Below are 23,848 nucleotides of genomic sequence, written 5' to 3'. Positions count from 1 at the left end.
TATATATATATATATTATGTAGGAAAAAAGTTTCAGCCTTAATTTTACATATTTATGCATTTTTAAGAAATTAACGTATTGTACTATTATGCAAAATAGATCTCAGCAAGCGAGCTGCCTTCTTGCGCCTAGTCCATATACAACAGATCTATTGGAACCTCCCCCAGACAAGTTACCAGGACAAGTGTATGATGCTGATTACCAGTGTTCTCTTCGTTACGGTGACGGTAGTCGACGATCTAATCTTCAAACAGCGGAGGTAAGAACATGTTAAATTTTTTTTTGTATATAGTTTAATTGATTTATTTATTTTCATGGTGTTTAAAACTTATGAGGAATAAGGCAAAGTTATATTTATGGGTGTTGACAAAATGAAGAATGTTTTAATGTCAAAAATGCACTAGATTCCCCACTCTTTAGATTTATCATTAAGACTATTGAAATGCACCATTCATAGCGTATAACTGAATAATCAGTTCCATTTAAACTTAATGTTGATTCATGCTAAAACGCATGCTTTCGAATGAAACTTAGCGAAATAGCATAATTTTAGTACCTGAAGGTAAGGGCCATGCCATTTATTAACTATTTACTCACTGTCTCAAACACTGTCTGGAATATACGACTGAGAACAAATGATGTAAAAGTTTTCGTAAATGGTGTACATCAATATCGGATCTGTCAAGATCCAGGACAAGACAAGCGAACACTATAATGTCCAATAAAGTCATTGCTGCTGTTGGCGAGCACTGTCTGGAACGATTATGAACAAATGATATGTAAAAGTTTTTTAAATGATTGATGGATCACTAACGGATCTGCCAAGACTCAGGGCATTACGGATGAGCGTCATAATCTCCATTGAATTCTTTGCTGCTGTTGGCGGACACTGTCTGGAATAAAAAATTATGAACAAATGGTATGTAAGAGTTTTTTTAAATGTTGGATGGATCAATAACGGATCTCCTAAGTCTCAGGACATTACAAATGAACGGCATAATGTCTATTGAATCCCTTACTGCTGTTGGCAAACACTGTCTGGAATAAACGGCTGTGAAAAAATGGTGTGTAAATTTTTTTTTATATGGTGGACATCAATAACGGATCTGATAAGATTCAGGACATTACAAACGAACACTATAATCTCCATTGAATCTTTTGCTGCTGTTGGCGAACACTGTCTGGAATATAAGCGATTGTGAATAAATTTTGAAAAGGTGGAAGTCATTAACGGCTACTACTCAGAATAGAACAAGGAATAATAAAAAATATCCCATGCTGCTGTTGATGAAATAGTATGGGGTAACCGATGTGTTGTGACTTGTATCATCGATGCAATCCTTAGGTTAAGTAAAGGAACTTTCTGCTTCTGAAAGCCGTACGACTTCACGTTCTTCTGTTCGTTCTTATAATCATCAAAATTTATCTGGATACCTGAGGCCGTAAATGGCCTTTTTCCCGTCCATCTTGAAATTTTATCTTTAAGGTGGCTCTTTCTGGTAACTTGAATGGAATTGGAGTGAAAAGAGAATTAAATATTGTTTTATTCAGAAAACTTGCGTTGCTACAAAAAATAAGCTGCCCTGAGGTTTATGACTTCTCTCAAGTTCTCAAAAGTAAAAATTTCCTTATTACTAAAAAATTTCCTTCCTCTATAATCATGAATGGTGGCGCTGCAATCGTTACTGTATTTCTTGTCTACTTTTCGTTTGGGTAACCATTATAATTTATTTATTTTCCAGGAAATATGCAGAATGTTGAGATGTGACACAGGATATGGAAGCAAAGGTGTATCATTCGCTGCCCATCCTGCTCTAGAGGGAACAAGTTGTGGTAGAGATAAAGTAAGTTTTAAAGATGGTAATTGTTAAAGTAAACTGAATAATGAGTGCTGTTCTCTAAGCACCACACTAATCAGGAAATATTTCGTATAGTGATATCCATTATGTTCTCAAAGCTGCGCTTTATACAAGTTATCCGAAGAACAGTGCGCAGAACGAAAAAGTGAACACTCTGAATAACTTTTGATCTAATCCCGGAGTTACGGATTTTTATGTTCTCGGACTTAATCTTAATGGTTCGAGAGCCTCACCTTAAATGCGCACATTAATTTATGCTGTCGATATTTAAAGTTATAAAATCAAACACGCAAACGTACGTTCTCTGCATAAACATTTTTGACCCTCAAAATATGGGAAAATAGTTGCAATCTAGGAACTAAGGTGCCATTAATTTGATCAGCGCGGCGGTCGAAAATTTGAAAGTATACTTTGCGTTTTTCGTCGTATTTCTGGGGCTTTTTTTATAAAATTCAAAAATTTTGCACACATTTATAAAATTAATTTATCCGAAGACAATTTCATGCAATAAATAATTTTTGATAATTCTTTATTGATTTTCATTATTTTATTTAAAATTCGTCGAAAGAATTTTAAATTTTAAGGTACACCAATTTTTCTATTATTATACATAAAGTTATTTTAACTGACAAAATACAAAATTTTAACTATATCAATATCTTGAGGAATCAAATTTTAAATATACAACGTTTTTCAATCCGTCACAACATTTGTCTCGGAGAAAGTTCCTTTTTGTGAAATTTCGCAATTTAAAACAGCGTTTGTATTAATTAAATAACATATTTTTAGTTGCACTCTTGAATCATTAAGACTGAACCCTAGTATGTGAAAATCTGATCATTAAATCAAAAGTTATTCAGGATATTTACATTATTTTTATTTTGTACACAGTATATAGCTTTTTTTAATTTTCTCCTTAAGGTTTTATTTTAAAAATTAAAGAGATGTTTATGTAATGTTAAAGACATGTTTTATGTAATGTTTAAATTCTGTTTCTAAGCAAATCACATATGTTTATGGCACTGATCATTCCATGATATTAGCTCAGAGGCTGGTTTTTATCACTGGCCTTTAGTCCAAAAACAATCATTGTTATTATCCTCCGGAATTTTGTATGTTAAGCAAAGTATGTCCCTAATCATTAATCGTAACAAAAATCAAACATTAAGGGGATAAAAAAAATTATTTTATTTTTTAATTTTATTCTACAACAGTCGTAGGACAGCTGATCCAATTCAGATTTTAAAACTACCAGTGTTCAACTCCGTAACTATGTAATTTTGAACCCAATCCAGAAGGCAAGGGAACTCCAAGATCAAGTATTGGGAGAAATTTTGCCTTCGGAGAGGACTTTTTTTTTATAAAACTAACCCGCATTTACGTTACTTGGAGAGAGAAACCACGAGACATTGCTGCGATTCGAACCCGGTTCGCCTCATTGAGAGGCAAACACTCTATCCCCAATGTCAGCATGGCTCAAATCAAATTACTTTAGTTTTAATAATATCCGTCGTTGAATAGCCAACACAATTTTGAGTTTACGACTAGTAAAGTTCAACTCCGTAACCTTGTAATTTTGAACCAATCCAAAGGACAAGGAAACTCCTGGATCAGTACCCCCAGAGGTATTGAATTGTGATGGGAGCATGGAGGACTTTGCATCTGGACAGATTTAACGTGTCTCACGGGGATAGAACCCACGAACTCTTGGACATGAGCCCAGTGCCCTACCAACCAGGCCATCTCGGCCTTAATTACATTAGTTGAAAAAAAATAGAGAGATTTCGCATGATTCGTATCTCGCATGATTTAACAATGGAGGTCCGAGTGTGTTTTGTAGTAACTGCACTGCGCAGAACTAACGAGAGGACACATGAGAGCTATACTACGGTCAAATCCTTAGCAAGGAATATTTCCAATAAATTGTATGAATTATGATAAAGTATAACTCAATGTTTAGATATTGTGACTTTGGTTGTTCTTGAATAAAGTCTCAAGGAATATGTTTCTTGTATATCAACAGGTGTGTCAAGGTGGCATGTGTGTACACATTCAGAGATCTCCTGGTACATTGAGAAGTGGCGTGATTGATGGGGGATGGAGTGCTTGGTCCTCCTATAGTCCGTGCACATCAGATTGCGTAGCCAGAGGATCTGCACCTGCTGTTGGAATAATGGTATCCACTAGAAGATGTGACAATCCACGGTAAGAGTATTCTATCATTTAACTATGTTTTAGTAAACTGCGTGTTGACTTTAAATATAGTATCATATAGTAAGTTAATGCATGCATATAGCCTACGCTGGAGTGAGCTTATAGTCAATAATACATAAGTAGATTTTATATATAATTGAAATATAATAGGTTAGATCTGCATACAATTTACTTACAACATGCTCTAATAAACATGCTCTGGAAATGTAATTGAAAGACGTAGGAAAATGTACTTTTAAGCCACATATGTAATATATGTAGCATTTTTTATCATAAACAGTTAAGTAGTACTTTTTCAGATATAAAATTTATGAATGTTTTGAATTTCCTCTAAATGTTAATCGTTATGTTCAGCGAAATTTTTATGAGTTTAACTAACTAATTAAAAAGTATAACAATTAAAATTGCTTAAAAATTAGGAACTCAAAGTATTCATGAAGTTTGTTAAGTGTTTATAATTTTAAAATACCTTATCATTCTAATTCATATCATAATTTTAGTTTAATACAAACCCTAAATTCTTTACAGGCCTCAAAATGGCGGCAGATTTTGTGTTGGTAAAGACAGACGAGTGCTTACTTGTGATGCAACAAGAGTAAGTTTACGTTAACTTATATTCTCTCGTTATTGAATTAATTAATATTTTGGAAATTAATTAAATGACATTTATACTAATTGGATTAATTAAGCGAAATTAACTTACAGTTAGATAGTTCAGAAAAAAATTGCCATTTAAAATTGAATTGGAATTAAATGCGTCACATTGAGGTGAACAAATCCTCTATAAATGGTGCCTGACATATACATCTGTAATGAAATTTTTATTAAAAAGACATTCCCTCCTGACATTCTAATATTGAACATTCCCTCTTAGTATTCCAACATTGAGCATTCCATCTTACCATTAGCAATTCAATCTTCCATCCATTAGCATTCCATCTTAAATTCAATCTTATTTAATACAAATTGTTTGTTATACATAAATTCCTTCTTAATGAAACACTGCCGTTGTGAATCATGAGTTAAGCGCAGTGCAACTGCATCTGACTATCGTGTCATTAGACATGGCATTAATATTTAAAGTCAATTTATATTTTAATTTCAATTTGATTTCTTTTCCTTTCAGATATGTGCTTTATCGACCAGAAAACTTATGCTGGATGAATTCATTAGTGACACTTGTCGTCAAGCGTCAACCAGAGACAACACTTTGGAAATCACAGGAACTCAATTCCCCAGTCAAGAAAGTAAGATATTCACAAAAACTAAACAGGTTCATAGATACAGTTGTTTCTAGTGCTTATTTGTTTGCCAATTTTCCAATCCAGAAAGTAAGATATTCCCAAAAACTAAACAGTTTCATAGATACGATTGTTCCCAGTTCTTATTTGTTGTCAATTCCTAATGAAAGAAAGTGAGATATTCATCAAAACACTACAGGTTCAGAGAAACAATTGTTCCAGTGCTTATTTGTTTGTCAATTTTTCAGTCAAGAAAGTAAGATATTCACAAAAACTAAACAATTTCATAGATGCAGTTGTTTCGAGTGCTTATTTGTTTGCCAATTTCCCAATCCAGAAAATAAGATATTCACAAAACCTAAACAGTTTCATAAATATGATTGTTCCCAGTTCTTATTTGTTGTCAATTCCCCATGAAAGAAAGTTAGATATTCATAAAAACACTAGAGGTTCAGAGAAACAGTTGTTCCAGTGCTTATTTGTTTGTCGATTTTTCAGTCAAGAAAGTAAGATATTCACAAAAAGTAAACAGTTTCATAGATACAGTTGCTCCTAGTGCTTATTTGTTTGTCGATAAAGTCGTTACAAAAACTAAACAGCTTCATAGATACAGTTGTTTCTTGACCTTATTTGTTTGCCAATTCCTCACTCCAGGAAGTAAGATATTCACAAAAACTAAACGGGTTCACAGGTACAGTTAGTTGTTTCTAATTCTTATTTGTTCGTCAATTCCCTAGTTAAGAAAGTAAGATATTCAGAAGAACTAAATTATTCTTTGTGCTTATTGTTGTATCAGATTTAGACTTTTCAATAATCCTTTAGAGCTAGAAGATTTCTGTAGAATTATTGTAAAAGTTATTTACTTATAGTTTTATTTCATTTTATCACCACCGTTGTACAGTCAATTTTTAACAGAGTTGTAATTGAACGGACTTAACGGAGTTGTGTGTAATTTCGAACTAATATAGAAGAACTCTTAGATTAAATTTCACTCAAATTATCTTTGTAGAAGTCATTTTTAAACGTAAAACGTTCTTGATTACCAAAATAATTTGGTGACACAATTACATTTAATTGAAACTTGTCTTCTACGGGCGAAAAACATTCAATCCACTCAGAAAATACATGCCTAGTTTGAAGACACGTTTACTATGCATTATTTTACTATTATATTACTAACTTTATTTTACATTATTTACTATTATTACTATTTTTATCTACTATTATATTGCAATTAAATTATTTTTTTAGTGGATTATAGGAAACCCTGCATAGTTTAAAAACTGAAATAAATATACATAACATGAGTGACATTGAAAGTAATTCATAAGAGACAGTTAAAACAATTAAAGTTACTGTAATAAATATGCATAACATAAGAGACATTGAAAGTAATTCATAAGAGACATTTAAAACAATTAAAGTTACTTTAATAAAATTACATAACATAAGAGACATTGAAAGTAATTCATAAGAGACATTTAAAGCAATTAAAGTTACTGTAATAAATATACATAACATAAGAGGCATTGAAAGTAATTCATAAGAGACATTTAAAACAATTAAAGTTACTGTAATAAATATACATAACATATAAGAGACATTTAAGGTAATTTTTGTTTCCAGATTCACACTCCTGTTACGTCTGGTGTCACAAACGAGGAGGAGGTTATATGACTCAAGGATGGACAATACCTGATGGCACTCCTTGTTGGAGAGGTTATAATAATCAAAATATGTATTGCGTGAAAGGCGAATGTCAGGTAAGTAAACAAAATCTGAAGTATACATTATATATCTATATATATACAATAAAGGCAAGAAGGATAGAAGGAAAAGATTGGCAAACGAAGAAAATAATAAAGATTAATGACAAGAGAAGAAGAAAAATTATTAAAATAAAATTATTTTTAAAAATAGTTTATTTTATTAATTTTTCTTCTTCTCTTGTGATTTATTATTTTCCATATTTTCTCAATATTTTAACTTATTTTATGAGTTCTATATACAGCTTATGCACAGTTAATAAAATTAATTAATTTTCTTCGTTTTTCTATCTTTTTAATTCAAATTTTAATTTAAACTGAATTCGTAATATCGATTTAAAAGTAAGCAATTATTATAGCATTTTAAAATGTTTAACGCATTCTTTTCTTATGAAATGCTTAACATTTTCTTTGTGGTGTGCAATGTATACAGGGCCGGATTAAGCGTACGCGGGGCCCTAGGTACGCGGGGCCCCATTTCGAATNATATACTTATATATATATATATATATATTATGGTACTGAAAAAGACCGAAATCTGCAGAATGTGAGTCACCGGTGAATGTTAACAATGACGTAATCGTTTTGGTGAATGTATGAAATATTTGTTATGTCCGATTTGATCTTAATCTATTCATTGATATTTAAATATTTATTCGATATTTCAATATTTATTCGATACTTCAATGTTTATTCGATATTTTAATATCCAATTCGGATAGATAATGAAAAACAACTGTGTAGGGAATACCGGGTAATGGCACTTTAAGAAATTGTCAGAGAAGGGAATGCAAAGCAAGTATAAAATGGGTAATGGTACTTAATTTTAAAAAAAATATCAGTGTAGGAAATATCGTTCAAGTATATTACAAACGAAGATTTTTAATCTTAAAAAACACCAGGATGGAGAATACCAGTTATTATCCCCACATCCGCCCGGTATTCCCAACACTGGTGTGTTCTTCCCAATCTACTCAAATTGGATATTAATATATCAATTATTAAATTAATTTTCAAATTGGACGTAACAAATATTTCGGACATTGCACCTTTCCTTTCCGACTTCCAGATAGAAAGTTTATAGCTGCTTATTGTGTGAGGCGATATTTTCAAAGAAATAATTTTGTTTTCAATAAAGGAAATAAAAAATATTATTTCTTAGCTCAAACGCACTGCATTTCATAAGAAGTGAAGATTGTAATAAAATTTAGTTTTAGTTGTTTATAGATATATTGTTAAAACAGGGACCATGGTTACTATATTTGAAAAAAACTCACTTTTTCTGCAATCCTGACTTAGCCTTTTATTTATTTATAACTATTTGTTCTTGTTTCATTAGCCATTTGATTATATCGGTTATAATCTTTATATATTTTAGCCATTTGATTGCAACGGTTATAATTTTCATACATGTTTAGCCATTTGATTGTAACAGTCAAAATTTTCCTACTGATTTTATATAATTTTAGTCATTTAATTCTAACGGTTATAATTTTCATAATAATTTTCAAATAGTGTTAGCCATTTGAATGTAACGGCTATAATTGTCATACATTTTTAGCCATTTGATTGTAACGGCTATAATTGTCATATATTTTCAGCCATTTTATTGTAATGGCTGTAATTTGCATATATTTTTAGCCTTTTCATTGTAATGGCTATAGTTGTCATATGTTTTTAGCCATTTGATTGAAATGGCTATAATTTTCATATATTGTAACCGCCTTTTGATTGTAGCCGCTATAATTTTCATGTATTTTTAGCCTTTCGATTGTAACGGCTACAGCACGGACAGCGCTAACGACTTGAGATGCTCTTCAAGTAAGATTTAACATCTAACTCATTAAAATATCATATTTAATACAAAGTCTGATCCATTAAGAAATCAATGCTTCTTTTTTTGTATCATTTTAGCTGTATCAGGTGCCTCTGCTTTATCCCCGGGTCCTCAACCATCTCTATCTGAATCTGGTTGGGGCCCATGGCACAAAGTAAGCCAGTGTAGACCTTCTTGTATGGCTAAAGGAAAAGGATTCCAATTGGTGTCTAGAGAATGCAATTCAGTGTAAGTAGTTGCACTTGCACTTACAAAAATTGAATGGCGTAAAATGATTAATACTTTTGAAAATGAATCTTATTTTAATCTAAAATATTTTAATCACACATGTTGAAAAATAAATATCGAATCTAACACTGAAAAAATCTTGCAAATCACTTTTATATCTGAAGAGCTTAGATTGTTATCGAAAGTTGTTTATACGTATATGTTCTCACCTTTGAAAAAAAATCTTAAAATAAATTTAAAAAAATTACTTGATTATTTAAAAATTTAAGCAGTTCATATGTTCATATTTACATTTACATATGTTCATATTCTCATATTTCATATCTTGAAAATCTGCCCTGTAAATGCCTGAATTGGCAAAATCTTAACACAGGTGGACATTGAAAATAAAATCAAAAATATTTTGGTACCTTTCAAACAATAACGTTTCATTGTTCAAGCAGAAAAATATTTCAAAAATAGTCTAATGTTACCTTTACTAAGCTACTGTAAAAAAAATATTTAACCCTAAATTAAAACTCCTTTAACAATCACAGCAAAATTTTAACACATACTTGAACACGACTGTCTTATTTTTAAACCAGATTTTTGTGACAAATAGTTGTTTGAAACCTCTTTTCAGTACTGGTTGTCCTGGTCAACGAGACACTTTCCAGCTATGTGACGCTCCCTTAACGGTATGATCTTGATATTGTGATATAGTACGAAATTCGAAATTAAATTTAAAAAAACAGTACCTCTATTTATTAATAATATTCTCTTTTGCAGACATGTGGTACACCTAAATCTGTAGATCAGTATGCCAATGAAGTATGTCAAAGATACCGAGTAAAATATCCAACTGTACTCAGCGGGAAAGGAAGACAACTACCACCACAACCCGGCAAGTCTTGATCGAAATTTTAATTCAGCATAAGTCTAGTACCACTTTTTAAAGCTATACATAGATAACATTTCTTAAATTCAGCGTAAAGCTACTACCACTATTAAATCTGTACATAGATAACATTCCATAAATTCAGCATAAAGCTAGTACCACTATTAAAGCTATACATAGATAACATTTCATAAATTCAACAAAAAGCTAGCACCTCTATTAAAGCTATACATAGATAACATTCCATAAATTCAGCATAAAGCTAGTACCACTATTAAAGCTATACATAGATAACATTTCATAAATTCAGCATAAAGCTAGTACCTCTATTAAAGCTATACATAGATAACATTTCATAAATTCAACAAAAAGCTAGTACCTCTATTAAAGCTATACATAGATAACATTTCATAAATTCAGCATAAAGCTAGTACCACTATTAAAGCTATACATAGATAACATTTCATAAATGCAGCATAAAACTAGTACCACTATTAAGCTCCACATAAATAATATTTAAATCTCTTGACTAACTACTTCTCATTTTAAAAATGTTCACCTTCAACCTATATCAAATGATGTAGATAGTAAAGTTGGTACTACTGTCTTATGTATGGGGTTTTTATTTTATTACCGGCATAGAACACCCGACCTAATTCTGAGTTTACGATTACCAATGTTCAACTCCATAGTCTCGTAATTTTGAACCCAATCCAGAAGACAAGGAAACTCTTGGATCAAATATTGAGAGAAATTTGCCTTCGTAGAGAACTTTTTGACGAAACTAACCTGCATTTGCGTTATATGGAAAGGAAAATCGCGAAATCCTCCCACGGTTAACCCTACGGCAGGGGGACTCTAACCCCTGATCCGTCTACCACTGAGGATGGCCTCATTTGGATGCGAGCGGGGCTTTTATGCCAATCCCAGAGTTGCCACGGACAACGGCATATCCAAAAATGATTTTATTGTTACCTTGAATGAGCTAAGCCAATCAATTTTAGTAGCACTGACAATGTTTACTTTTGACTTTTTTAAGCTAAACTGGTAGCTAATTAGATAAATAAATAACCACATATTTTAATCATAAATGCGCGACCACTATTTTTCACTATCGTAAAATGGGTGTCGAAATCCGGGTCTAAAAATAAGACGGGTGAAGTTAAAAACTGATAGTAAACCATTTCATTTTTACTTGGCTTTCCAAAAAGGTAAATAAAGCTATAACCATTTTCAATTGTAAACTATTTATCTCTATATAGTCTTTCTACATCTTCATATTTTTGATAGGCGCCTGAGGCCATTGTGATGATTAGTGGCCGGAAGGACTTTTTATGGGGAAAGAGCTTTATTGTACATTACTTTATAAGGCACTGGTGATGATGCGCGATATTTACAGCTGTGCAATGCGGATGAGTAAAATGTAGTTGTATGTACAGATGATGGTGCTTTAGCTTTCTGGAATAAGTTACCTATTGATGTTCAGACATTGTGTCGAATTATGCTATCTTCTTTTAAGTTAATAAAGAGAAAAACATCATCAAAATGGCGGCATGGTATTTTATGACTTTCTCAAAAATGTTAAATAAGAATGCTGCTATTGGTCTTATTGTGCTGTCTTCTTTAAAGTTTACTAGGAGAAAATCATCATCAAAATGGATGGGATGGTATTTTATGACTTTCTCAAAAAAGTTTAAGAAGGCTGCTATTCTTCTTCTTTAAACTTTTCAAAGAGAAAAACGACATCAAATGAGTAGCATGGCATCTTCTGGCTTTCTCAAAAGCATTGAAGTTAAATTTCGCAGTTTGTTAATCAAGTCTGTCTATGCTGAGGTCCCTGTGAATGCCGTTATTTCAGGCATACCACCTGGCCTTAACCAACACTCTGAGAATGTTGATTAATCGTAGCTATGTTACGTATGTTGATGCATGTGTGTTGATTACTTTGTTACGTATGTTGATTAATCGCAGATAATTGACATCCCCAGAAAGTAGACAAAAACCAGTTGGTAATTCAGGAATAGCGACATTTGCAGGGATCTCAGCATTGACAGACTGTACCAACATATTGCCAAAACGTTAACTTTCATGAGAAAGTCAAAAGATGCCTTTCCGTCCAATTTTGATGATATTTTCTTCTTCAAAAACTTTAAGGAAGACAGCACATTAAGACGAATAGCAGCATTCTTGTGTAGGGATGCCACAATGCCTAAACATCAATTGCTATTTTAATCCATGAAGCTTAAACATCATAATCTGTACATACAGCTACATTTTACTCAAATGCCCAGAAAGTTAGCAAGAGAAACTGCATAATATCGGAAGTAAAAATACCTACTTATATCGTAGATATTTTACTTTTTCTTATACTATCCCTTATATCGTAAATATTTTACTTTTTTTTATTCCCTAAAACAAGCTCGAATTATTTTTTTTTTACTAGTTTCTACTCTTTATACGCTTCGATGTATGTAAATTTTTAATCTGAGCGTTAGGGTAAAGGTTAGGAGAAAAACAATTTGCGATGATATTTTAAATTTACCAGAAAAGTAAACGTGAAAATGTGAATAAGCACCTTTTTTTTTAGAAAGACATAACTTTAAAATTTTAATTGTAAATCTCGGTTTTTAAACAATGTCTCTAAATATTTGCAGGTAATCCCCATTCCGCCTGCATTGTTGCATGCCAAGATAGAGTGTGGCAAGATACTCATTACCAAATGGATGTTTATGAGGACGGGAAATTTCCTTTCGGAACCGATTGCAGTCCTGATCACCGGACAAGGGGCTACTGCTTAAATGGCCGCTGTTTGGTATAATGCTGATTTTCATTTACATTGTTTTACTTATCTCCTCTTTCCTAATTATTTATGTTTTTATGCATGTTTGAAATCACAGCTATTCTAATTCATGAGCTATTAGTGCAACGTGATTTTGCTAATAATGTGCCTTGCGTGACTCTAGCGTTCTTTTAAACTAAACTTATAGATCTTATAAACTAACGTACTGTGACTTAACTTATTTAGCGATAGTTTAATTCCATCCAGATATTCTTATTCTTCAATGATAATCGTAGTTATTCTCATTTATAAACCTTAAATTACTAGTTCGGAGTGATTTTAGCCTATTGTAACTAGCCTTCTCTTAAACTAAACTTACAGAACTTATAGAGAGATAGCTTAATTTACCCAGCTGTTCTAATTTATCAAAAATAATCATAGTTATTTTAATTTATTAAAATTAATAACTGGTGCAGCGTAATTTTAACTCATTTGTGCCTAGCGTTTTAATAAACTAAACTTACAGAACTTAGCTAACGTACTGTAACTAAACTTATTAAGAGATAGCTTAATTCATCCAGCTATTCTAATTTATCAATAATAATCATAGTTGTTTAATTTATAAAATTTAATAACTAGTGCATCGTAATTTTCACCCATTTGCGCCTAGCTCTCTAATATCTACTAAACTTATAGAACTTATAAAGTAACGTACTGTAATTAAACTTAGAAATAGTTTTATTCATCCAGCTATTCTAATTTATCAATAATAATCATAGCTATTCTAATTTTAAAATACTAATTAGTACAAAATGATTTTACCCCATATGCTTAAAGTTTTCTTTTAAACTGTACTTATGGAACTTATAGGCTAACGCACTGTAACTAAACTTATATAAAGATAGCTTGATTCCTCTGGAAATAATTTTATGAGATGGTGATATTACTCTATCAAATTAATGGTTGTCTTAAAATAATTCGTTAAATAATTTTTTTACAGCATTTCAATGATGATGGCATTCCGGCATCGACAGGTTAGTATTCATGCATTGGCTTGTTTTTATTCTCTCTTAAATATTTACTACCAAGCGAAATAATGAGCAATGCAAACAAGGTTTTCATGGATCTTAATCCAGTAACGGTTATATAACTGCGATAATACTACAAAAAACTTTATATCAAGAGAAATAATGAACAATGCAAATAAGGTTTTCATGGATCTTAATCCAGGCTTTCCCGGCAATGTATAATATATTAAACGTGTATAACATATAAAATATATTATAGCGTATACACAGGTAGGCAGATAGTGTTTTAAATCAGGTGCATTTATTTATTTATTTTTAAAAAATGATATGTAGAATAAAAAAAGTAACAGTATTCTTTCGAAATCCGTATTTTAAAAAAAATAATCTTTTTTTCAATTTTAAGACTTTTTTGAAGTAGTTTATCTCTGAGTTTTGTGAACGTTTATTTTCTGCAGATGGAGTTATTTTATTCCGTAAACATGTGAAACGAAAGTTACATCTGATAAACGATTTACCGTTGTCCAACATACTGGGAAATTTTAACATATAAAAGCAATACTGCTTGATAAAAATTTTGGATTTTTATGTGTTTTTTATTACTTTTATTGTCACTATATTTCTTTATAATAATTATTTTAAACATAGTTTATTTTGGGCGTAATATATACTTTGGTTCAACGTTAACTTGAGTTCAACTTGCATCCATTATACACAAACTCTCAGGGATTTTTTTTTTTTAATCCTGTCTCACGTACTGCCGAACTAGTCTCCCAAGATCCCTAAATGGAATTAATTGTTTTGGTGCAAAAGCAAGCTCAAAATGAGGAAATTTAAAAACACGAAAATGATGGTAAATTTATAATTACACTCTCTTTTCAATGTTTTGGTGACGCACAGTTTTGAAAGATAATAAGTGCTCTAATTAAAAAATAGTTATCTTAATTTGGAATTTTACCTTTCTCTTACTGCGCTTAGTATTATGAAGCTCATTCTGGTTCAGTTAATGTACTAGCCGTAAGGAGAAGGTTAAACTTGATGAAATTAATACATTCTTTGGAGAGTGACTTCTTTAGTTGTAACTATTAATGTGGTTAATATAAGTTCTTAAGAATTAAAACTTACTCTAGTTTAAACAGCTTAATTTACAACTCTAAATCTTGTTTTCAGGATATAAAATTTCAAATACTTGTCCATATCTAATTTTTTCTCTTTCATGCATAGAAAACACTCCAATGTATGATATTCGAAGATATCTGAGCCGAATCAGACGCGACACCTCAGGTAGCAATCACGTAATGAATGGCATAAATAACAACCATCTCATCGCTTACAAGAAATGGTACGCCTCCATGCATGGGTCTAATAAAGTGTACGCCAACAAGAAACAATGGAGAACCAGCACCACCAAACTTGTCTATGGATGGGTAGTGGAAATGTCTGAATGCAGCTCACCATGTGGTGGAGGTAATAAACTCTCGCGTAGCACTCACGTTTTTTATCTTCAGCGTTCATTGTTCTGTTGTAACCCTGTAGAGCAGCTCAACTTACGTGAGTGTGCGCGGTAACTCTGTAGAGCAGCTCAACTCACGTGAGTTTGCGCTATGTTTCGCGAGGATGAGAAATCATTCTATAAGAGAAATTTTGCACTTCCACATTCATTGTTCTGCTGTGTAACTCTGTAGAGCAGCTCAACTCACGTGAGTGTGCACTATGTTTCGCGAGGATGAGAAATCATTCAATAAGAGAAATTTTGCACTTCCACATTCATTGTTCTGCTGTTACTCTGTAGAGCAGTTCAACTCACGTGAGTGTGCGCTATGTTACACGAGGATGAGAAATCATCCTATAAGAGAAATTTTGCACTTTCACGTTCATTGTTTTGCTGTAACTATGTAGAGCAGTTCAACTCACGTGAGTGTGAGCTATGTTACGCGAGGATGAGAAATCATTCTAAAAAATAAATTTTGCACTTTCACGTTCATTGTTCTGCTGTAACTCTGTAGAGCAGCTCAACTCACGTGAGTGTGCGCTATGTTACACGAGGATGAGAAATCATCCTATAAGAGAAATTGTGCACTTTCACGTTCATTGTTCTGCTGTAACTCTGTAGAGCAGCTCAACTCACGTGAGTGTGCGTTATGTTTCGCGAGGATGAGAAATCATTCTATAAGAGAAATTTTGCACTTTCACATTCATTGTTCTGCTGTAACTCTGTAGAGCAGCTCAACTCACGTGAGTGTGCGCTATGTTACGCGAGGATAAGAAATCAGGATGAGAATCTAAAGAAGAAGACGTATTAAAAACATCGAAACTAGTTTGATTGCTGAGTGGAATTTGGAAGTGTTTCTTATAACCGTTTCTCCGTTTCATTCTGCAATCAAACATGTTTAGATGTTTCCAGTTCCACTTTTCTCAATCACGATATCGTTAAATTTCGATTAGGATTTTGTTCTTTTCTGTAATAAATATTTACTCAATTCTATCAATATTTATTAACGCTTATTATTTATATTATAATAATAATTTTATTAATAAATTATATCTGTAATAAATATTTATTAGCGCCTGACACACTACAATATTTAATGAATTATGTAATGATAAAATAAAATTATAAACATGTCTTTTTCTTTTAATTTTGCAGAAAGTTATATAAAAATAAATTTTGCACTTACATATACTGGTATCAATTATGCCAAATAATAATTCTTTGTTTTTAAAGGTTTTAAAAATATTACTGTCTTATGCCAAACTGGAAGTACTGTAGTCGATGATGGTTTCTGCGCCAACATAAATAAACCAGGAGAAACAGGAATTTGGCCCTGCAACTCTCAGCCATGTACAGCAAAGTAAGCACTTTTTTTTTTTTTTTTTTTTTTTTTTTTTTTTTTNTACGTCTGTGTTTCTTCACTAAACTCTTACGTTCAGGTCCGTGCCTTTTTTTTCTCGTTTTCACCCTTTGACACAGATGGAACAACGGTGTCCTTCATAAACATATTTTTTTCCTATATACGTATATATATATACATAAAATTTAGGCTTAATCACTTAGTTGGATTCAATAAATTTGATTCAATTTTTTTAACCCCACCTGAAGATTTAAGGGCTAGCAAAATTAATAACAATACCTTAATTGCTATTTGGTTACCATTTTAATTATTGTGGGCAGTGGGAACAGAAGTAATTACTCATCTCCAAAATCTCGCCCTCATTTTGTCCATATACAAGCCGCTCTTGAATCACAAAAATATCCAATACACAAGCACGCAGCTCCACTGAAGCTTCCTAAACAGAAGCATCAAGCGACAACCAATACCTCCTAGAAGAGAGAAGACCTCAGCACGAGTTACCATGAACAAAATATTTGATCCTTTAGTAATCCAAAGGTAGCGAAATCTTTCTAATTACCCCCAACTGCGCAGTTTAAGTCGCTGCGTCTGACTGCTGAATTGATCCGTGCTCAGGCCTTCTCTCCTCTCGGAGCTGTTGGTCTAACTCTCTGTATTTCGAACAAGAAATGGCAACTTGTCTAAATCTTAAAATTTAATTTTTTATCACTTAATGATTACATCATTAGTTGCAACTAAAGTGGTAGATAGCCATCGAATGCATAAATTTCATCCAGTTTAAATTCCAAATTGAAACGAATTTATTTATTTTTTTTATTAGAGCACTTACAATATCCCTGGCCGAATTATTTGTCGCACTATAAGATTCTATGTAAAATCTACTTATCAGGTGATACTATACAGCTTTATTGTTTGTGCACGGATAAAACCGGTTTGCACTTCAAATCAATTGGTTACATTAGATGATATATAATATAAATTTGACAATTGGATAAATTAGATATTATATAAATATAGAATATTTATTACATCAGGTATTATCTAAATATATTGTAATAATTAGACCAAATTATTAGACGCACTATAGTGTTTTAATAATTGCATGTTTTGCAGATGTTTATATTCAATACTTTTATATTTAAACATACGTGTGATGGGTTTTTATTCAGGATATTTTTTGCATACTTCCCATTTGTATTTATTTTTAACGTATTGCATTACAATGTTAACCAACTGATACACGCACGTAAGCAAGTACAAACCGGTTTCAGTCGCGTAATAACAATAATGCTGTACAGTATCAGCTGATAATTAAGATTTTACATAGAATCTTACAGTCATATTCTTTCAGAACTGTGCACCACCAAAACATAGGAAAAGAGTCTATTTTCATAAATTTACTTCCAGTTTCGTGTTTTTATTCTTAATCATTTTGAGCTTGCAGCAAAAGTAATTCATTCCATTTCGTTATAGGTGGCAGATAGGATCTTGGGAGCCTTGTTCGGCAGTATGTGGGACAGGATTTCAAAAGAGAGACGTCGTCTGCGTCCAACATATATCTCAGAATATTTTATCGATGGTGCAAAATGAAGCTTGTCCTGGTCCACACCCGGAAATGATGAGACCCTGCTCCGGACTACCATGTGATGATTACAAGTAATGGTCTATTTTAACCGAGAGCATTTTACAAAGATTGAATTTTCTTCTTTTAGCCTCTTCCTTTACCAATTTTTTTTTTCTTTTTTTTTGAAAAAAAAAATACAAAAAATCAACGTATCTCCTTATTGCATTAATAAATACGATGAACTATATCGTACATGAACTATACATACTACTACTATACTACTCGTACATGAACTATAACGAAACATAATACACAAGTTCTAAGCTGAAATTTTTATATTTTTATGTGTAAAAAATATTTAATTTATCATCAGTTTAATATTATCTCGGGCAAATGAAAAAAGTTAAATATTAGACTTTGTATATGTTCACATTTTCATTAATCTGAAAAATCATCTGCATTACTTTTACTTTCGCTTGCAAACGCCATTTTTTTTTACTATTTTTTTTGTGTAAATTCAGCACCCATCGTATTGCACAAAACACGTCTGCAGTCCCACAAACAGCAAAACTCCCAAACAAAAATTGGCAAACTTCCAAGTCACAGCAGATAATCATTGTTTTTTGTTTTGCTTCCGTCCGAGTAAAAACGCATTGACGAATTCTGCTATGCCCGAGTTTACTCGATATAATGAATATTTGCAATCTATACATACCCGAGTTAACTCGGGATAATGAATATTTTCAATCTATACATACCCGAGTTAACTCGGGATGATAAATATTTGCAATCTGTACATACCCGAGTTTACTCGGGATAATGAATATTTGCAATCTATGCATACCCGAGATAACTCGGGATAATGAATATTTGCAATCTATGCATACCCGAGTTAACTCGGGATAATGAATATTTGCAATCTATACATAACCGAGTTAACTCGGGATAATGAATATTTGCAATCTATACATACCCGAGTTTACTCGGGATAATCAGGGAAGCAGTTAATAAAAGAAAATTGTACTATTTTACATAAAAGGAAAAACAAATATTCTAATTGTGTATTTATTCAACCAGTAATAACGATTTTTTATAAAGCCTCATCTTTAGAAATTTGCATGATCAAATATGTTAAGGAGAGTCATTAGGGCTTACATCAATAATACTAAAACTGACCTTTTTTTATGTATCTTTTATAAGAAACTTTTTATGATATCGCTTTTTAATTTTTTGGAGATATATTTAAAATTATATTAGTTGTATGCTGTGATCATGTTTCAGCGTTAACAGGAATACGGTTTGAGATATGAAAGATTTTTTATTTAAACTTTTTTTAAAAAGTTCTTAGTTCATAATTTTTGTCCCGTAGTGGACTGATCATGAAGACACGGTTCCCAGTAGAACACTGAAGTGAAGCATCACCAGCTGCGGTCAGTAAGCCGGTGGGTGACCACTTTGATCTGCCTGCATAAGAACCGAGGGTGCCCGGTATCGGTCCTCGTTAAACTGTTCTTCTGTAAAATGCCCGACTTCGCGCGCAGGTCGTCAAATATCCCCTCTGCAGAGGATCAAAATTGCGATGACATGTCTTCAGATCATCCTCAGAGATGTTTCCCAGACAGTCGCCAATAGCCCATTGTACAGCTCTAGTGTGACATAAATAAAAGAACCTACCTACCTATCATAATTTTCTTTAAACTTTTCTGCCAAAGATATGTATTAATAGCTATCACAGTGTAAACATGTGTAGGTAAATATTCCGTGGGGAAAAAACTGGCGTAATATTTTGAAAGGTTGAAAAAAGGTATATCGAAAAAGGTCATTTTTAGCATTCTTGGTATATGCCACCTTAACTCACTCGCCTGGCAGTTTTGGTGTTTTACCCTTACCGCCGCAACTAGAACTTCACCTGCTCATTGATTACCCGTTAGAGTATAAATATAGAAATGTAAGTTAAAGTTTTAAAAAAAGTTTCATAAATCAATGTTAGTGCAGAAACAATAATTTTATTTACTATCTCAAATAATTAAGTAAATAATCCCAAGAAATTAAAGCAGTAATGTATTACTTGAATAAAGGTTTACTTTGCTTCAGAAATATATAAATTAGATAGAACAATCAACATGTTTCAGCTGTCAAAAACAGGCACGTATTTTCAAGACTTGCCCGACGAGGAAATGCATTTTAGCCTGATTTGTCTCTCTCGGCCACTGTGGTTTTTCTTGTTCTTTTTTTTCTTCCTGTTACTATGGCTACTACTGAATCGACTTTTACTAGTTTTGTTTCTCAACTTTATATTTCCATTTTTTTTCGTTGGCAACTTACCGTTTTATATTTCAACTCACCTTTGTTTCGTCTCATTCACGTTTGATAAGTCTTGAAAATGGGAGTCTGCATTCGAGCGCTTGTAACGTGTCAACTGTTATTTCCAATTCGTATATTTTTGAAGTCGAATGAAATTTTTAATCTAGTAATATCTCTGATAATGTTTACTGTGCAGTAGTGTGAAACGAAATGTTTCACAGTACAAAAAGAACTGGTATAATAGCCTGCCTCAATCAAAAGATTACTGAAATTTTCAAACTGGCTCAAAAATAGTCAAGGTAATGTTTTGGAATTAGTACACTACAATTATAAAAACATATGGTTCAAAAAATGGCTAATTTTAAAAAGGGCGTCAAAACGGCAGTCCGTATACAGCCTAATCTTGCGAGGCTGAAGGAATACGTTAACCAAAATTGTTTCAATCCAACAGTTTCAGTGTTCTCAGAACTTCGAGAATAGGTTTTCTTATAGTTTGTCTATGTAAAGAAATGCCCTAGCCATTCGTCTGGAGTAGTGGTGGTGGCTATGGTTACGAGGTTTAACTATTAAGACACTATTTAAGACAGGTTTTGGATTGGGTCGACGATTGAAAGGGAATTAGAGGAGAGAGAAGCTCCCCTCTTTGAAAAGCGCTATTTCTTGTTTCCATTGCAGCAGACGACCTTAGACTTAGTGGAGAGGGGAGTGCTTTCTATAGACAAACTTTACACCAGGGGGATGAGTAACAACAACTTACACTTCACCTTCTTATTGAAGACCTGTTGGAATTAACCCTTAACGGACCAATGCCTCCATAAAAGCGACATTGCACTTTTACTTATTGGGTGCAATACAGCGCATATGGTGTGTAAATTCATTATATTGTTTTATCACATTTATTGTGGTCATATTTGAAATTAGTTAATATATGATTAATTGTGTAGTCATAATTATTATAATTAATCGCTATAATTACACCTGGTGGTAAGCAAAACACTTCGTTAAGAATTATTTCGTAAAAATAAAAGCTTACGAACAGCAAGTCAAACAGCAGCAGCATCTTTCTTTACCCAAATTTCTCTGAGACCAAGAGGCAATATAACAAAGATTATTATTTCAAAAACTCAAATTAATTAATAACTAAATAATTAAAAATTGAATAATTAAAAAGTGAATTAATAATTAAATAATTAATAATTGAATAATTAATAATTAAAATTGAATAATTAATAATTAAATAATTAATAATTAATTTGAATTAATAATTAAATAATTAATAATTCAAATTAATTATTAATTTATAACCAAATTTGTAAATATAAAAGATTTAAATCAAAACCTTTATGCTGTTAAAATTTAATTTGTATTTTATAAATTATATTTTAAAAAATGCAATAAAGATTATAATTTCAAATTTAGATTATTATTTCAAAAATTGAAATTAATTAATAACCAAATAATTAATAATTTATAAATAAATAACAAATAGTTAAATAATAATTAAATAAATAATAATTTAAATTAAACTAAATTTGTATACATGAAAGATTTAATTCATAGCCTTATTGCTGTTAAAATTTTATTTTTACTTTTATGCTTTTTACTTGCTGTCAAAATTTTATTTAATTTTTACTTTTTGTCATATGCTGTGTTTTGTCGATTTAGAGTTATAATTTTATTAGAAAAAAATTTAGTGTCGTTTAAGAAAAAAGGAGACCTAAAAATAAACAGCTCTTATCTAGAATAATAGATGGTTAGTTAGTCAGGTGGTTAGTTCATTATTCTGTAATTTTTTCCATGTTTTCTCTATATTTTGAACTTATAATATATATATAACGAAATGTTTTAAATTTTGTATTTTTTTAGCAACTTTCTTTGACGCATGGATCACCTAGCTGAAAATTAGCAAAGAAATTCGAAACTGGATTAAACATTTCAACTGAATTGAAAACAATCAGCTCAATCTGTGATATATTTGTGAAGGAAGTGTGCTTTACGAACGCGTGAATGATTGGAAAGAAAGAAAAATAACTTTACAGCAAATACTTTACGGAAGTATTTAATCAGGATTAAAATATGAAGGCGAATTATAGATGTTTGAAAATAAAAAAATGTCTTTTTGACTCATTGTTTGCAGTTGTTTGTGTATGTTGTATGCTTTATTTGAAACGTGAAGTTAAAAAATTGCACTTTTATTAGTTAGTTCTTTCGTTATTTATTACCATTGCACTTTTGTAGTTTTACAAGAAACGTTGTTTAGAAATGAGTAAAATTCCTTGATGAGAATTGAATTTACGCAATATAACTTATTGTATCGGAATTTTCATCATTTCGCTGGGAAAAAATTGCATATGACATACACATTCAGTCAGTATCAAATATTTTTGGAAATAAAATCCTTTTTTATGAATTATGTTATAGACTCTTGATTGCTTAATAAATTCTTTACAACTATAGATAGAAGCCTACATCTTTTTATACAATGAGAAAGTAGTTTCTAATTTTTGTAACTATAGTGACATAACTTTTAGTATTAATTTTTCAGTTAGACTCATTCTCATACATAAAATGTATTATGAAATATTGGGATATTCAAGCCGCATACGCAATTTACATTTTGACAGCTGATAATCGCGATCGCAGCACTCGATTACGCCATCTGTAGAGAAGACCGGTTCCCTCTCCTCCTCTTCTCAGTTGTATGGGAATGTACTATAATATTTTGGATCTTCCTAATATTTTTCATACTTAACTGTCAAAAAGATTTTTTTTTTAACTTAGACCACGCTTTCTTTTAGAACTATGCTTAACGTAGTTTTCAGCTCCATATGTTTCCTAACTGTTTTTAACCTATTTGAAAATCAAGACTAAAACTAAAGTACAGAAGAGAACCGATTATCCGGAACGATCGGGACCATCGCTATTCCGGATAACTGATTTTTCCGGTTTTCTGAATCGCGACAAAAAACCTTTTTTTTATTGTTATGCCCAACTAAAAAAAAATATTTGGAAATAATCTTAAAAAGAAGAAAAAACAATGAAGTAATACACTAATGATTATTTCCAAAATGATGGTAAGGTAAACATCTTTCAAAAAAGAAAGAAAATCCTAAAATCTTATGAGGAAAAAAATAATTTTTTTTAAAAAATGGCGGGAAAGTTTATTGAATTTCGTTCCGGTTTTTTGGTTTTCTGATTTCCGGATAACGGGTTCTGTACTGTACTTCCTTCTTCTTTGACTCTCCACACGCTACTGGTGAAAACATGCGAAGTGTTGCCATAGATAGAGAGTTCTACGCCAC

General features: G+C 31.7%; 1 protein-coding gene across 1 annotated transcript in view; it reads left to right on the top strand.

Moving 5' to 3' along the window:
* LOC107439526 (A disintegrin and metalloproteinase with thrombospondin motifs adt-2) overlaps window positions 1-22,937 on the top strand; it is a 111,344-nt gene extending 88,407 nt beyond the window's left edge. Inside the window, exons 10-25 of the mRNA XM_071185863.1 lie at window positions 100-259; window positions 1,743-1,844; window positions 3,883-4,064; window positions 4,602-4,668; window positions 5,200-5,320; window positions 6,941-7,077; window positions 8,844-8,901; window positions 8,995-9,145; window positions 9,768-9,822; window positions 9,914-10,028; window positions 12,677-12,834; window positions 13,802-13,835; window positions 15,051-15,293; window positions 16,552-16,678; window positions 18,152-18,334; window positions 22,413-22,937. Of these exons, the coding sequence (XP_071041964.1) occupies window positions 100-259; window positions 1,743-1,844; window positions 3,883-4,064; window positions 4,602-4,668; window positions 5,200-5,320; window positions 6,941-7,077; window positions 8,844-8,901; window positions 8,995-9,145; window positions 9,768-9,822; window positions 9,914-10,028; window positions 12,677-12,834; window positions 13,802-13,835; window positions 15,051-15,293; window positions 16,552-16,678; window positions 18,152-18,334; window positions 22,413-22,425 (1,906 nt within the window). The 3' untranslated portion in view covers window positions 22,426-22,937. The remainder of the gene's footprint in view (window positions 1-99; window positions 260-1,742; window positions 1,845-3,882; window positions 4,065-4,601; window positions 4,669-5,199; window positions 5,321-6,940; window positions 7,078-8,843; window positions 8,902-8,994; window positions 9,146-9,767; window positions 9,823-9,913; window positions 10,029-12,676; window positions 12,835-13,801; window positions 13,836-15,050; window positions 15,294-16,551; window positions 16,679-18,151; window positions 18,335-22,412) is intronic.
* Window positions 22,938-23,848: the final 911 nt, after the last annotated feature.

This window comes from Parasteatoda tepidariorum, chromosome 9, assembly GCF_043381705.1.
Source record: "Parasteatoda tepidariorum isolate YZ-2023 chromosome 9, CAS_Ptep_4.0, whole genome shotgun sequence".
In the NCBI taxonomy this organism is placed as follows: domain Eukaryota; kingdom Metazoa; phylum Arthropoda; class Arachnida; order Araneae; family Theridiidae; genus Parasteatoda; species Parasteatoda tepidariorum.
The sequence above is the reverse complement of the archived record's forward strand: the minus strand, read 5'-3'. Positions and strand labels throughout refer to the sequence as shown.